At 34.3% G+C, this 17500-nt stretch overlaps 1 protein-coding gene across 3 annotated transcripts in view; it reads right to left on the bottom strand.

Annotated features, from left to right (window-relative positions):
- The window catches only part of LOC137640113 (carboxylesterase 4A-like), a 182230-nt gene that overhangs the window by 23676 nt on the left and 141054 nt on the right, over positions 1-17500 (bottom strand). For all 3 annotated transcript variants that reach the window (XM_068372586.1, XM_068372587.1, XM_068372588.1), the window contains exons 3-7: positions 10991-11904; positions 10555-10704; positions 4141-4338; positions 2973-3610; positions 2523-2680 (exon numbers count right to left, since the gene is read on the bottom strand). In XM_068372586.1, coding sequence (XP_068228687.1) covers positions 2523-2680; positions 2973-3610; positions 4141-4338; positions 10555-10704; positions 10991-11399 — 1553 coding nt within the window. In that variant the 5' untranslated portion in view covers positions 11400-11904. The remainder of the gene's footprint in view (positions 1-2522; positions 2681-2972; positions 3611-4140; positions 4339-10554; positions 10705-10990; positions 11905-17500) is intronic.

The following is a 17500-nucleotide window of genomic DNA, read 5'->3' as shown; positions in this document are numbered from 1 at the left end:
ATATATATATATATATATATATATATATATATATATATATATATATATAAACACGCACATAGGGTAAACATATTGTTATGTACTGCATGCATAAACACATACATAAATGCATATGTATATGTATACATATATATATATATATATATATATATATATATATATATATATATATATATATATATATACATATATATATATACACACACATTTGAACTTGGCTCAGCAACAAATTTAAGAGAATATAGAATACGACTTAAGAACGTCTAAAGCGTTTCTTGCATCGCCTGAATTTCCTTCTCAAAGTTTTTATTGGCAAACTTTGTCACATTTTCATCATGGTCTCTTCAGGAGTAGTTGCACTGATGACTAAGATAGATTCTGGAGTTTAATGGTGAAAGTTTTATTCCCATACGGTGCTATAGGTACATAATTACGAAAAGGTTTTAAGTGTTCATTATTCCAAAAGTGAGTTTAAGTTTTTAGAGACGCCAAGTTTAGGTGAAGATTTTATATATGAAATGGCCCTATTAACGCAAATTATTTTTCAAATGTTCACTAAGCAAACTTGTACTCTCAGGGGACATAATATTGATAAAATTACGAAATATGTCAAATTTTTTTTATACCTTAGCATTTGTCTTAATCGAAAAGACAATGTCAACATTATTGCGACATTCATTATAAGTGACAGTATTGTTGTTTAATGTTGTACAAATGTAAATAATTTTATCTATTCATCGTAAAGCGATTGCACTCTCAACTTTCAAAACTCCTAAGAAATTCTTAGATCATCATGGCATCTAAATCAAATAATTTTAGTATTATTTCATTTTTAACAGTATACTAAATTTGAAAAGGAAATTTATAAGTATTAAAATTAAAAGCTAATTAAAAAGAGCTTAAGTTTTCTTGTTTATATAACTTGATTGAAACTTGTAAATTTTTTTCATTAAAATCATTAGATATTTATTTCTGCATCAAATAATATTTTTTAAGAATATAATTCTTTCACCTACATTTATAACGCATCATCGAAATTATATCGATTAAGAGATTTCTCAGATGAATTATGTATTCTATGAATAGTTTTCATTATTGACAATCTACGGTTTTGATTTCATTTATTGTTTCCTAGATCCCATTAAAGTGATGAAAATTCTACCCAAGGTTCACTGAGCATAAACACAACAATAATGGTTGGTGCTATTGCATACGCTACAGCGTGTTTTCATTTTAATGCCGTCCCTCTAATTATTCGTACGAAAAGTGCTTTTGCATAGATTAACTTTTGTGCTTCTGTTTTCGTAATATATACATATAAATAAATGTATAAATACTAACATACAAAGAAATTCATTAGAATAATTCCCCGGGATTTGTATGGTACGCTGCTCTCCAATCTAGAAATGAATTTCGGTGTCGATAATCTGATGGATTTGGTCAAAGGTGCTGCATGAGTTCCGGCTCTCGTTAATTATTGTGACCTTTTGGCAGTGATATGAAACGATCAGGAACGCTGGTGGGATTATCTATTCATGATGTTAATGAGAAAATTAATTAATGCTACTAGGCGTGACATAATATACTGTACATATCTTTTGTCACTCCATCCGTTATATTAGAGTCTGTGACATAGTTTAGAATTTGACATATATTAATACAGACATTTTTTGTCGTAGTGGCATCTTGATCTGCATTTCCATGGGAAGCCAAAGGGGTGATGGGGACGCCCACTTTCCTTTGTGTTGTTAGGAAACGCCCTATGTTTAATCTCTCTCTCTCTCTCTCTCTCTCTCTCTCTCTCTCTCTCTCTCTCTCTCTCTCTCTCTCTCTCTCTCTCTCTCTCTCTCAAGAAAATAGCTTTCTATGTACATTTTAGATAAATGCATATTCCCCACATGCCACTGTATTTTATGTTTGCTATATAGCGGGCAATAACCATAACGTTAGTCATATACCTAAACAATGCAATCTAAATGAATAACTAAAATCTATTTTCTTGCAATTAGAACGTGGTAGTTATTTTAGTGAATTAGAGTTTTAATTTGGGTTTGTGGTACGCTTAATGAGTACTAATTCTCATCTGGGCTCTCGGGGCAACAAGTGAACAGCACAATCGTGTGAATAAATCGTAAATTAAGAGGCCATTGGGGCTGTCAATGTTATACACCAGGTGAAAGTAAGTATCAGATTTTGTATAACTGTTAAGGCAAATAATCTAAAATACTATGATGAAATGTAAATAAATTAAGACATTTTATTTAGATATAATAAAATATAAGGAATATATGTGTATACTCTAGAGTATATTAAAAATGTAATGTAAATAAATATTTTATGTATATCGAGTTTAATAATTAAGATTTATAAAATTGCAGATCACCTATTTTTTTCTAAACAATCTTTTCTAGTCCTAACTTTGCAAAATAAACTCAAACAAATTATGATAAGATGTAGTAAAAACCTAGTTTCCTATGGTTATTTGCTTTTAAGACAAGGAAAACATCCAAAATGAGGCTTACCCTGATTTAGCGAAGTTCGTCAGTAAAGTAATGAAGTCTTCGGAAAGTTGCGTCAGTGCTGGGACCCTAATCGGAGGGGAAGGCGCCCCATGAGACTCGGTCACGTCACTGAGGCCCGTCCCCCATATCAATCCTAGCTCCCATCCAGGTGCCTGCAGCTATAGTAAGACATATAATCTATATGTAAGGAAAAACTATATCATTATTTTTTTAATATTGTTAATAGAATAACGCTAGATCATATCTTTTTCCTCTCAATGATTACTTCTATAATGGACTAATGGTAGGTAGATTATCAATTAATATATGCTATATAGATATGTCAAGTGATAGAATATAGATTCGTCAAGTAAATGAGAGCATAAATAAGTGAAATTAATGGATTCTACGATACTTGAAAAGTTAGAGCAATAACACTTTTAAAGGATAGAAGAGAATTGGAACTCTTACTTGTTCAGGAACTCTGCTTCCTAAGTCACACAAAAACATGAACACTTTCGTGTGGCGAGCAAGAGCATCAGCGGCTTGATGTAAGGGCGCAATAACACCAGCATCCCCCAGGAGATGCAAGAGGAGGTCTCTCCGCTGTTGGGGGCCTGGTGTCACCGCCGTCCAATCGGTGTACTCCTGCAACGCAGCTGCTAGCACCTCCCGCAGGTGATGATGACGGGTGTTCCTCACCCAAGTCCTAGCAACTCTCTCGAACGTGCGGTCGTCGACACCATTGCTGATGAGGTTTTCCCCTAGCCACGACCACGCTTCCCAGGGCGTATATCCTATGACGACCTCAACCGGTTGCCGGCTCAAGGAAGACCCTCGTCGACCTTTCGAGACAACCACTCCATCTTCACTGGGGCCCCAAGCTGGCATGAATGCAGGTGTTTCCACCTCTCGAGCTGCACTCATGAGTGCCTCCAAAGGCGCAGCCCTGAGGCAGGCTACTGTGCGTGGATGAGTGGCTGAAGGGTCATCCGGTACGGGACATCCAGCGGCTACTGCCAACCGCAAGGTTATGCTCAAAGGTGCTGGAACTTGAGACCAAGGGCATCCTGACCAACCAGACATCAAAACTACCCGCTGAAAGAGACCTGTCGACGGAAATTTTAATGTTAGAAGTTCATGTATAAACACACATATACATTTTATATATATATATATATATATATATATATGTATGTGTGTGTATATATATATATATATATATATATATATATATATATATATATATATATGAATATATTTATGGGTGTATGTGTGTATTTATATGAGTGTGTACAAGCATAAATAAGACACAATGGGGTAAAATATTATGAGAAATTAAAAGAAAATGGCTTCATGGGAAAATTGTCACTAATATACATTGTAATCCATCTCCACAAGAATGAAAATGATTACTGTTGCCCCTAAAGTAATAGCCAAATTAAAGCTGATTCCTTATAATCAATTATGAGCATATTGTTATATTCGTATCAACATGATTTAATGTGTTAGAAGAACAATACTCCTCAAATATTAACTAATGTTACTTTAGTCAAACAACTTTGTCTTCTCAACCATATCTGGAAACTGACTCATCTCTGTATAAGCTAACATAATTTCAGAATGACAGGCTACTTACCAGGAGGCACAATGGGGCTTTCCATGAGGTATGAAATGCAGGCGGCACCGGTATCACGACCAAACAGGGTCACTCGGCCTGGGTCGCCATTGAATTGGGCAATATTTTCAGCTACCCAATTGAGGGCAGCTATTTGATCTAAAAGAGCGAAGTTGCTGACTACGCCACCAACCCCTCCTCCGTATGTGTTCAGGAAACCTATATGTGAAAATATGATGTGGAGTTTCATGAGAAATACAAAATCATAGCTGCATTCGAGAGGTAAATCCTTTTGTTTTACATATCATGAGAAATGCAACTTTCATCAAGATTTTCCTGCTCTTAGAAAATCAAATCTTATTTAACAAACTAGATATTATACATGCATAATTCAAGGAAAATCCAATTTCTTTCGAATACCTAGCATATATCATTTTCCTAAAAATACGGAAGCTGCTAACATGAAAAACGAACATGTTAGCACACGCGCTGACGCATTCATTCTGGCTCACGCATATAGACTCACAATACTCAACTATGGTTTCTTCTCTTCCTTAGTGCTACCCTCGCGTTAATACACATGTAATAGAAATGACAGAGATTACTAGGTAAGAGACAGAAACTGACATACAGAAGCATACCTGGATGTTGAGTTCACTTCAAATCTAAGTAGTTTGCTTGCCTATACGATTTGAAAAGCAAGAACAACTCGCAGAATGTATATGATGTGCATTAATGCCACTAATAATTACGGAATTAATTTCGTTTGTAACAAAAAGGAACAGATTATTTGTGTCAGGCGGATGGAATATATTTCTTTAAAAGTTTAGAAAGGAGAGAATAGTAAACGACTTTAATTAAAAAAAAAAAAGTATCGAGATACGAAATTGGAAATACGATTCAAGGCCAGAAGTACTGTAATAGTAGAAAGTTCGATTTAGGTAAGGAGATTAATAAACATGATATACAAGCTTTTGAATAAGAAAATTTTAAGATACCCAAAATGTATGTGCTTGCATTATTATTATTATTATTATTATTATCATTATTATTATTATTATTATTATTATTATTATTATTATTATCAGCTAATCTACAACCCGAGATGGAAAAGCAAGATGTTATAATCCCAAAAGCTTCAACGGGAAATATAGCCCAGTGGCTAAACGAAATAAGGAAACAGATAGAAAAGTATGCCTGATTGCACCCTCAAGCAATAGAACTCTAATTTCAGGCAATGGAAAACCGTGGTAAAGAGATTATGGCACTATTCAAGATTAAAGAACAATGGTTCCTTTTCCTAGAAGAGCTGCTTACCATAGCTGAAGAGTTTATTCTACCTTTACCAAGTGGTAAGTATCCACTGAACAATAATTATAGGACAACAGTTAACCACATGAGTGAAGAAGAATTTTTCGGTTATCTTAGTGTTGTCCTGAAATGTGTAAAGAATAGACCAGATTATTTGGTGTATGTGCAGGCAAAGGAAAAATAAGCTGTAACCAGAGATGGGTCCAATAACTCTACTCTCCAAATCTTTAACGGAAAGAAACTATAATATGACTGGGATTACGAACCCGAAGAGCTTATATGAAAGGGGATTTAGGAACTTTTTAATAACATCGTGAAATTCAAACTAAGTAGTGTCACCAGTAGCTGGAAAGGTTTCCTTATAAATTTTCAACATCGAGTTCATCAAATAATTTACAACGAAAATATCAGAAATTCTTTGCATTGGCTTAAAACGATACCCTAACTTGACCCATTCCGTGTTCGCTGCATCTATCATTGAGTAAAGAAGGTACCAGTGAATATTGGATGAAATTATGTTAAGTTTCAAAATATTTTCAGAGCATGTGGGCATTTAGAATGACTTAGTGGTATCAGATAGTTTCGATCCAAAGTCAAGGAAAAATTGACGAGGAAGGATATTTGATGCTAAAAGAAATACAAAGACGTCAATACACGGAAAAAAAGAAAGTAAGAGGGACACAGAGCAGGGTTAATTCCTATAGAAGTTCTAAAATAGAAAATTATGTATATCGTAATGCTTAGCAGCTTTTCCCTTTTCAAATCTGATCTTTAATATATCTCCCACTTAAAGGTTTAAAGGCATAAGTTCTGCTCATGAATAGCAGAGGCAAGGGACAGTGACACTGCCCCAACAAGCAGGACAATGCAATAGAGACTGACCATATATATGCATATGATTGGCGCCAAAGCCCCCTCTCCACGCAAGCTAGGAACAGGGAGAGCTAGGCAAAAGCTGTAGATGACTCAGCAGGTAGACCTATAGGCTCCGCCCAAGGTCTGTATATGCAGACCTTGGCTCCGACAAACCCCCCTCTTTAGCTCACAAGGATGTCAAGTTAGCGGTGACCAAAGGAACTAACGAGTTTGAGCTGGCGATCACCTGGCAAGTACGTAACCAACTGCCCACCACAACACCATATTCAAGTAATTCATTACTGTTGCTTTTACGACAAATTTTTCGAGGTATAAGTTGAAAACAATTATTCTAACAAACATGTAAATGCAGTATTGGTGAAAGAAATGTAAATTTGTCACATAGCTACAGCGGTTGATAAAGCTTAGAAGCCATATAGAAGACTAAAATATCCGTAATATTTGTTACCCCTCACATTTGGACACTGAGAATGGTATATTCTAGAGTCTAGATGTTTATATGAGAGAGAGAGAGAGAGAGAGAGAGAGAGAGAGAGAGAGAGAGAGAGAGAGAGAGAGAGAGAGAACTTTCCTTCATAGCATTCTTCGACGTGTACCCTTATCATTTTACGAGTCAAAGATTCTATACGGTTATGTGACTAAAGCTACTATCACGTTGAAACTGAATATCTCGGACCACAAAGGAACAGCTCTGTTGAAATGGCCTCCCACTTCGCTTGGCGTAATATTTGGTGATAACAGAGCTGTCCCTTAGCACGCTGTCAGGGTTCTGTTCACTTCCTTCAAGATAAGAAATAGAGCGCCAGTAAGATCTGATCATTGTAGCGAGGAAATGACTCTATTCGTGGAATGAAGCCGGACCTAGCAAGATACATGTTACATGCTCAATTTGTATCATTGTATCAATTTTTATTACAATTGTATATAAGTGTCATTTTACGTTATTTGTATAACCTATTTCTTTCTATTATTCATTATTTCGGAGATTTCTTTATTTATTCTCCATATTCGTGGATTTTCTCAAATTTGAGTGTCTGTTGTAATCGTACTCGTATTTTGATTCGGTACTTCCAGTTATTGTTGTGTTCAATGATGACTCAAGGTATCTTATGAGCGGACATTTAACAAGACATATTTAGATATAAATACGATTATTATGGATATTATGTGACTTAAGAAATTCCTACAAATATGAATCTTTTAAAACAGAAATCTATTTGCGATTTCGTATGATATTTTGAAAGAAGTCTTCAAAAGCAAAGGACATTTGGAAAAGAAACCTAATGACCATTTTTCTTCAAGGCCCATAGAAAGCGAAAAAGAAAGGTTGGACTCAACAATGGAGGGAACTATCGAGCAAGGAATGTTGAAAGTTTAAGAGCTTCCGCTGGAAGAGTTGCTGAAACCTGAAGTCCAAGGATTTGTAATTCTCATAAATTAAAACATATAACATGGAAAGAAAGGTGTTATTATTACGGCAAGCAAGGATTCAATTGTCCCGTGAGCTTAGTAGAATAGAGATTGGTATGGTACTTGAAAATTGCATGGTATTGAGAAGTTACCTTGCGGCGAAAAAGGAGGAGGAGAATTGGAATGAATGATTAACCAATTTCCTTCAAGTTAAATCCAATCGAGAAATGAGGATGAATAAAAAATACTACATATACAATAGCAACACTCCGAACTGGACCAATTAGCCTAACATTAAGCCTTTTTAAAAGTATTATTACTAAAAAAAACATTAGGTTATTTCATTCTTTACTTATACAATGGTATCTCACGTAATTAATTATGCTTAGGAGCCCACGAATTATTTAGCATATAACCAGACAGAGAGACTGACTTTCAAGAAAACTTAGCTCCAAGTTCAGCGAATTATTAGGAGTAAAACTTTGAAAGGGACGCTGATTATCACTTATCCCCAAGAAAGATAACTATTTGATTATATTTTAAGAATGCCTCCTTTATATAAAAAGAAGTGCGAAACATAACCTCGAAGTACAAAAAGAAATTGAGCAAAATATCACTGTTTGAGTCGATAGATTATCCTTAATTCCAAAGAAAAAATAAACAGGAATTCCATAATAGATATTTTCCCCATGTATTTTTTTTTTCGGACCCATCCTGTGTATTTCATGAAGAAAAGAATATTTCGGAAGCTGGGTCCATAATATCTTATAAAAAGAATATGTATGTTGTGCTTTGCTCACCCTTATAGACACTCCATCAGATTAACCTCTATGACGCAGAGATAAAAGAAGACTTGCGCGAAAATACAATGCAATAAATAGCGCAAGAAGGAAGTTGGTAACAGATAAGAGAAACCAAAAAAAGGGGGGTTGACTGACAGACTGACAGACAGACAGATAAAACAAAATAAACAAGCCAAAATACAGAGCGAATGCAGAAATGAAAGATATTTTGTTCCTGGTAAGGGATATGATAGCCCATTCAGATTTAATTCGATATTTTAAGGTTACTACATATAACAAATGCGTCTAAAAATATGCGGGATTCAAGATAGTTAAATATATAGATAGTTTTTCTCGGGTCCTCTAACAGAATTTATAAATTGGGTGAAATTAAACCACTTTAATACATGTGAACTATCATCTTGAAGTCGCCAGTACAGTATGTGTCATCGGAATGATATCGAAGTAAATGAAGAACTCTTAAGGTTAATTTGTCTCGTGATATACTATGCAACGATACCAAAAATATGTAACGTTATTTTACTTTCCACCCTTCAGCTCACATAAACATAAACACATGTACGCACCAACACACACATATATAGATATGTGTATATATATATATATATATATATATGTATATATATATATATATATATATATATATATATATATATATATATATATATATGTGTGTGTGTGTGTGTGTGTGTGTGTGTGTGTGTGAGATTGTGTGTGTGTAGTATGGTCGATAAATAAGACTGTTTTAAATTTAATTAAGTGTCATTTCCATATGCATTTTCTATACAGAACACGCACGGGGATTTTCGAGTATGTATGTACGGGAAAGTTGCTAAAATAGAACAAATATGACTTTATATAAGTGTTACCTTTATGCGTAGAAATTTGTACAGATACACATTTATTAATTTTACTGTCTTACGATGATTTCCCTAAAATGTATATTCCTCTTCTTTTATATCACAATCTTCTCAATATTAAGACCCTCATTTTCAATTGACTATTGCTCATGCAATCCACAATTATCAATGTCTTTCACTGTAAGCTGCTAGGTGCAGCCCAAGATCTTGAACATTCTCCGTATACATGCATCGTGATTGGACGTCTCTTTCTCACACGTCATTTATGTAAACATAATAATAATAATAATAATAATAATAATAATAATAATAATAATAATAATAATAATAATAATAACGATTCTTGGTAATTACAATACTTTAATAATAACCCATGTACAGCTTGCCAAAACCGAAGAGCCATGAGGTAATGTTTATTTACAAAAGAAGGCACCCATAACGGAGCAGAGACCATTTGAGTGGTGGCCAATTATGATTGCATATGGACTGAACATTTTAATGATTTGGGGCTGCACCCAGTAGCCGACTATTTAACCCTGTCAAATCGGTACTTTATTATGTATACTCTTGTGATGAATCTGAAAAAATACAATTGATTTTTTTATATCTCAAGTTCAATTTAACCCAAGTCATTGATTCTTATTCTTATATGTTATCACATATTATTCTAATGTGATAACTTCCATCTCTTTTACACATATTCAACGCCTCTTTACATTTACACAGAAAAAGGGGTTCCTTTTAAACTACTTCATGTATGATGTACTTCTTAATATTCAAAAGATATATATTAGTCCACACTCTGAACCTCTCTTTATACATACATACGCACACACGCACATACATACATACACACACACACACACACACATATATATATATATATATATATATATATATATATATATATATATATATGAGTGTGGATGTATTTGCGTATGTGCTTGGGGTATATTTTTAATGAGTTTGCTCTTGTTGGCTTCTAAACAATGGCACCCTGAATCAAGAATGACCATGAACCGAATTATTGTCTGTCACCAAGTTAATGCCCCCTTGATCCTTTCGCCAATATCCGTCATCCTCTCTCACATCTCAGCAACCTGTAATTCGCATCAGATGATAAGGTAAACACGCTCCCCCACTGCTCTGAGCACTTCCGCCCGTCTTCTACTTACCCAACGGACCCAGGCGGTAATTCACAGTGACGACGACCACTCTGCCGTAAGCGGCTAAGACGGATCCGTCGTAAAGAGATCCGGCGCCCCAGCTAAATCCTTCTCCGTGGAGATAAACTAGCACTGGATACACCTCTGATCCTTGAATGACTGGAGGGGACATATCAAGATGTTATTCACTTATCCGCTTGGGAAAAGAAAGTGATAGATTAGGTTTTTTTTTCTCTTTTTTTTATGGAGTTTTACACTAATTGTGAGTAAAGGCAGAAAGAAAGTTATTGACTTAAAAATCTTGCAAATAATCTTTTATTCTTTTAGATTCTTTTTTATTATAGATTAATGATAAATATTTACGGTAATACTTATAGTTAATAACGCATTGTTTCAACAGTGATAAAATTGCATGATACTGTAATTCATATCAAAACACACTTACCCATTATAGGTGTATATATGTTGACAGTTAGACAATCTTCGCTCTGATTGGCCAGTGCTGGTTGTACCTGGCGGATGAATTGAGCCCTCTCCCGGGGCATTTGGGCTTCATCGGGATCCGGTAGAAGTTGAGGACATACGGGAGGCGGGGTTGTGGTGTCTAAAACACTGTCCCAGGGCGTAGGGGTGTTTGTAGGAGTGAAGCGCCCCTCCTCTATGGGGGGACTTGCGTAAGGGACACCCATGAATACCTCGACGTCTCCAACTAGATGGCCAAGATGTCTGATGAGTCCCTGGACCTGGCCGTATTTGGTGGTGATGATTCGAGTTTTGGCAGCAGCTGTGGCTTGAGGGCCAATCTGCCATGCAGTGGCCAGCACCACCAGCCACGCCCACGCCCTCGGGATCATACCAACATCACGCCCTGGGCTTCTCCACCTCCCGCCCGCCCTCACCTTTTCCCACTCATTGGAATTCAGAGGGCGGCCGGTGGTAATCGGTGGTTTGGCAAGTTTCTTAACTTCTATGGACACAGGCGTTCAAATTAATGGGCGGGAGGTGGTGAAAGGAGGCCCTCAGAAGGGCACTACTGGCATCCCCTAACTCATCTCCAATCTTCCGACTACATGGGATCAACGGCAGCATCACCTCTTCAACGAGGGATGCTGGCCGGAAGAAGAGTCAGCTCGACGACCATTGCCAAAGTCAGCCAAGAGGATAAAAAGATGATGGGGGAGAAAGCCAGAGAACGAAGGGAGTAGCAGGAATGTTGGCTGCTTGCCCACGCACCCACTCCAAGAATTCCTAAGCACGTCTTGTGCCTTGATAGTTCAAAATCTGTCCTTCTCACCGCCACAAATTTCCTCTTGTAAGATTTGACCCCTTTGACTACTTATCTTTTTTTGCCACACTACCCTGGAAGAGAAAAATTCAAATAATTTAAGATAAAGTATTGATTAATTTCATATTTTTTTTTATTAATTATTAGACATAAAAAATTTAATTTTTGATAAAAGAAAAAAATCAACTAAATAATGATTAAATTCCAATCTTGCCTGTAACAATATATGGATTATCACGAACAATGTTGAAGTTATAAAAAGTTGATATCTAGAAACAGATGTGATATATATATATATATATATATATATATATATATATATATATATGCATATATATATATATATATATATATATATATATATATATATATATATATATATATACATATATTTATATACACATACATACACACACTCACAAGAAAACGAGATAAAATCTTGTTTGCATTTAATTAAACAACAAAAATATCGGAGAGAATAACAGAATAAATTAATCATAACCCTATATATATGTGTATATATATATGTATATATATATATATATATATATATATATATATATATATTTATTTATTTATAAGTAGAAGTATAGATGGTCAGGAATGGTCAGAAAATTTCCATGCTTTTCACGATCAAATGTAAAACACCTTAATCTGCAACGGCAGCATTTAATCTTCAGGTTCATGTTGTCTACTAAGCTTTGCTGCAGTCAGTATTAAGATTTAATGTCCCCCGGACTTTATAATTATATTTGCATATAAAATGTATACATTTACGTATCTATATTTCAAAGATTTCATGGCAAAATTGATTTGATTAGTATTTACCAAGCAATATAAGTGGAAAACTATGTAAAATAGTATTATTCGGACTTCTTATGTCCCTTGTCTTACAATTACTCGTACATTTTCTAATATCAAAGATTATTTTCTCTGCCTATTCATTTTAACCAATAATTGTTATTATTACTATTATTATTACTTATGATAATGATATTTTAAATTTATTATATAATCATGGAATTAGTAATTTTATGATGAAAATTAACTTGAATTTCATGATAATTTATGTATACCTTACGAAGTTAAATGAGAGAGAAAGGCAAAAGTAAAAAATGGCACTGTAAGATGCAGGGGACGACAGAGATAGATTTAAATATAATTTCTCTTCTCTGCTAATTAGCAGAGGGGAGAATAGAGAAAATGGGAGATTGATCCCTTGAGAGAAAATGCAGAGATGAAAAATAGGTTATCTTGACTTCCTGGAAAGAAAATGTTATTGTTAAGTATTCATTAGCAATGAATAGAAAATTAAGTCTTTGGTCAGAGGGAGCTGTTGTAAAATGGAAATGAAGACACAGATACTATCTTTTCACAATTGAATGGAAAGGACTCTTACAGAATGAAAAAAAATATTTGCACTTTGCAAGAATACCGAAAGAACTTGTAGATTAAATGTGCATTGAGTGTTGTTTGTCAATGGAAAATGTTGATCAGTAATGGGAAAAGGGTGAACGTTTCATTGATATTAAACAATATCAGAATTTTCCGTTAAGTGGACACGAGGAGATATTAAACAAACGGTAGTTAAGTTATCTACGAAAGTAGAAATATTTTTTTCATTTGTTGACAAGGAGAATTTTCAGAGATTTGATGTATATTTGAGAACCATTTGAAATTTGACGAAGATTACAGCATAAGCATAAGGTATGTACTACTTTACGAATTTTAGTAACTTTTCTGTCATTATTTATCTGAAATCAAGTAGAGAATGTTGATATACATTTTTTGGTTTTACACAAATACGAAAAATATCTATTAATATTTTAAATCATTGTACTCTATTAATTAAAGCACGAATTATATCAAACGAAACATATTCTTTACTGTCACAGGACAAACTGGTCTCATTAATTCGGGCCAGGTTATATCCAAATGAAATGACTGATAAAAAAAAGAAAAAACAAACAAACAATGAACTATATACCATACGTAATGGTAGATGTAAATTACGCGAATTATATATCGCGATAAAGACCTTGTTTATTTTGTAGTAAACAAGTATCGAGAGTCCAATTAATTTAAAGATATGACTGCTTATCCATATCTAATTTATTCAGTCACCAGGTCAAGTGAAACAACAGAAGCTAAACCGAACTATCTGAAGATATTTGCAGAAGGCTCTCTCTCTCTCTCTCTCTCTCTCTCTCTCTCTCTCTCTCTCTCTCTCTCTCTCTCTCTCTATTAATATAATAAATCATAGTACTCTATTAAATAAAGTTCGAATTATATCAAATGAAACATATTGTTTACTGTCACAGGATAAACTGGTCTTATTTATTTCGGGCCAGGTTATATCCAAATGGAATGACTAATAACAGAAAAAACATTGAGTTGTCTTTGCATTGTTGTACATTTTTTTTTTCTTTTACATGTATGGGTACTATTTTATGATAAACAGGAATGAACTATATACTGTACGTGATGGTAGATGTAAATTAGGCAAATTATATAATGTGGTAAAGACCTTATTAATTCTGTAGGAAAAATGTTTCGAGAGTCAAATTAATTTAAAGATATGACTGCTTTTCCATATATAATTCAGTCGGCCACCAGATCAAGTAAAACAACAGATGCTAAACTGAAACTATCTGAAGATATTTGCTAAAGGTTCTCTCTCTCTCTCTCTCTCTCTCTCTCTCTTTATATATATATATATATATATATATATATATATACATATATATATATATATATATAGAGAGAGAGAGAGAGAGAGAGAGAGAGAGAGAGAGAGAGAGAGAGAGAGAGAGATAATAATTGCATAGCTATCGAGTAGCAGGTAAGTACTCTATTTGTCCTAACAGATCTAAACAGTTAAAAAATGATCGTTTGACAATAAACAATATTATTCTTACGCAAAAAACATACTTAAACTGCCTACATAACCATCAAGCAATACCTGGAATTAAGAATGAAACTTCTTTGGCCTTCCCATTTTATGAAATAAACGATGGCTATAAACAAAGAAACACGTTAGGAGATAAAAAAAAGGAAGCAAGGGAAAGAAAACGGGTTCCAAGCACGCAAAAACCCAAAATAATGAAAACCTTCCAAAGATGCTGATGAAAAAAGTATGTGAAACGTTCCTTTCATGAACCAAGTAGGACGATATATATAGCCACCAAAGCTGAAAGATATGTGGTAAAATGCAAGCCTTCATTTTTCTTCCGTGCTTCGAGGGAGATCTGGTATCTAACATTATGTCTGTCAAATATATCTCGACTTTAATGATTTTTTTTTTCTTTCCAGAAGGGATTTTGTTCTCGACCAAAATACGAACTCGTTACCCAAAGAGCTCTAAATCTGTAGGAGATTGTTATGGTTTTCATTGTAATTTCCGTTGGCTTCTCTGCTTTTATGCGTGCTGATCGTATCCTATGTATACATTGTGTATATTTCAGACGTTCATAGGTTAAATCGAATATTGTTTAACCCAGATAAAGATTTCCATTAGTTATTGAAAAGTAAGAATAAACACTTGTTATCTCTCGGTGCATTTTAAACGATTCTTTGAGAATCTTTTTTTTATTTGTAATATCAAAAATGCATATTGCTATACAGTTTGGGCTATAAAAATGAAAGAATGAAGAAAAATTGGCATTCATTGTAAAATTTCCTTTCCAAATCAAACTTGGATTCTAATTCCTGACCTGCCAAATATTCTCGAAATCGTCTTCAGATTCGCACAAGACCACTGCTTAATTAGATCGGCTAAGAAAATCTAAGTATTTTTTCCAAAGACGGTGCATTTTCCCACAACTCACCCAGTCTCATTTCAGCCACGCAAACTTTTTAACTTAAAACTTCCACTTATTTGCATGTCGTTTATTCCTAGGCAGGCAAACGTTCCATGTGGTTTGCTGGGGAAGGAGAATAATTATTCCGGGAAAAACTGTCAAATATATTTTTGTTTTTACCGTTCTGTCATGAGAAACCTTATAATTGGAACATATCTGTTTTCCCTTTAAAAGAAAAAAAAATGAAAAAAAATCAGACTACCATAACAGCAAATGATCATCAGATTTGTTTTTCCCCTGATAAAAGTATGTTGCTAATACTATAGTTGAGTTGTATTTTACTTTACAGCTACTTTAATGTTTGTCATACAGAGAGTCATGTAATATGACAACAAAACTACTAACAAAATTATTCGACAGGATAAATTTTCATCCGTTTGAAACTGAACCATTCGGTGAGCAGTAAAAATTAGAACAAGAAATAGATAGAAAAACACCAAATTAATGTTTTTATAATAATAATCACTAACATTTGAAAGAATAATTTATGATCTAAGCTCATTATCACTAACAAATTTTTCAACGTAATGAAACAACTTTTCTGAATTCTAGAATCTTTAGTAGACTCTTACGGATGTCAAGTGGGAGCTCATTATGCAATCTTGTGGCCGCATATTTGAAAGGTGTACTATAGAACATACCGTAGTGAAATTTATGAAAATTGCCTACGAAGCAATTTTCATCATCCTCACCATCTCCTCCTACGCCTATTGCCGGAAAGGGCCTCGGTTAGATTTCGCCAGTTGTCTCTGTCTTGAGCTTTTAATTCATCATCTCCTACTTCGCGCTTTATAGTCCTAAGCCATGTAGGCCTGCGTCTTCCAATTCTTCTAGTGCTTTGTGGAGCCCAGTTAAACGTTTGGTGAACTAATCTCTCTTGGGGAGTGCGAAGAGCATGCCCAAACCATCTCCATCTACCCCTCATCATGATCTCATCCACGTATAGTAATCAAGTAATCTCTCTTATAGGTTCATTTCTAATCCTGTCCTACCATTCAAGTCCCCCAATATCCTTCTGAGGGCTTTATTCTCAAATCTACTAATTCTATTGGAGATTTTACATTATCATACCATGATGCTGTTCTTCTTAGCAGAACACCACGGATTTGCAATTCTTGCTTACCAGAATGCATGAAATATCACACGAGGTTGGGTTCAAGGTAAATAGAAGAAAGACAGAGATGATGAGAACGGAGTATGCAATAGAAGATGAAATATCATTGGAAGGAGAAAGGATTAATGAGGTAGAATCATTTAAGTATTTAGGAACTATGATCTTCAATACAGTGTCTTTAGAATTAGAGTTTAGTGAAAAATGGAAAAAAGCATATCAGACGAAGTAATTTTACCACTTATAATTTACAACTAATGCATTTCGTTTGTCATTCAGAGGTATAGTTCCCTAGTTACTTGAAACAACAATCTTGTATTCTAAATAATATTTATCCAGTAGTTGAATAGTTTACACAAGATGATGTATTAATTAGCATGATTATTCGTAATCAATCTTAAATACTTTCAGTATTAAAAAAAAATATATATTCCCCATAACGTAATTTTAAATGTTACCCAAAATTTGCATATAAAATTGGTAAAGCAGCATTGTCCTATTTATTTGCATCTCTTCTATTTGTATTTTATTTCGCAGATCGTCAATATTTTGTTTTTTGAAAAAATTCCTAGAAGGATCGAAGTTATCTCTCTCTCTCTCTCTCTCTCTCTCTCTCTCTCTCTCTCTCTCTCTCTCTCTCTCTCTCTCTCTCTTTCTTACCTCGAATTCCAAGATATACAACTCCCTGCCTCACTGACC

Source organism: Palaemon carinicauda, chromosome 4 (genome assembly GCF_036898095.1).
Source record: "Palaemon carinicauda isolate YSFRI2023 chromosome 4, ASM3689809v2, whole genome shotgun sequence".
Classification (NCBI taxonomy): domain Eukaryota; kingdom Metazoa; phylum Arthropoda; class Malacostraca; order Decapoda; family Palaemonidae; genus Palaemon; species Palaemon carinicauda.
This window is presented reverse-complemented; position numbering and strand designations above follow the sequence as displayed.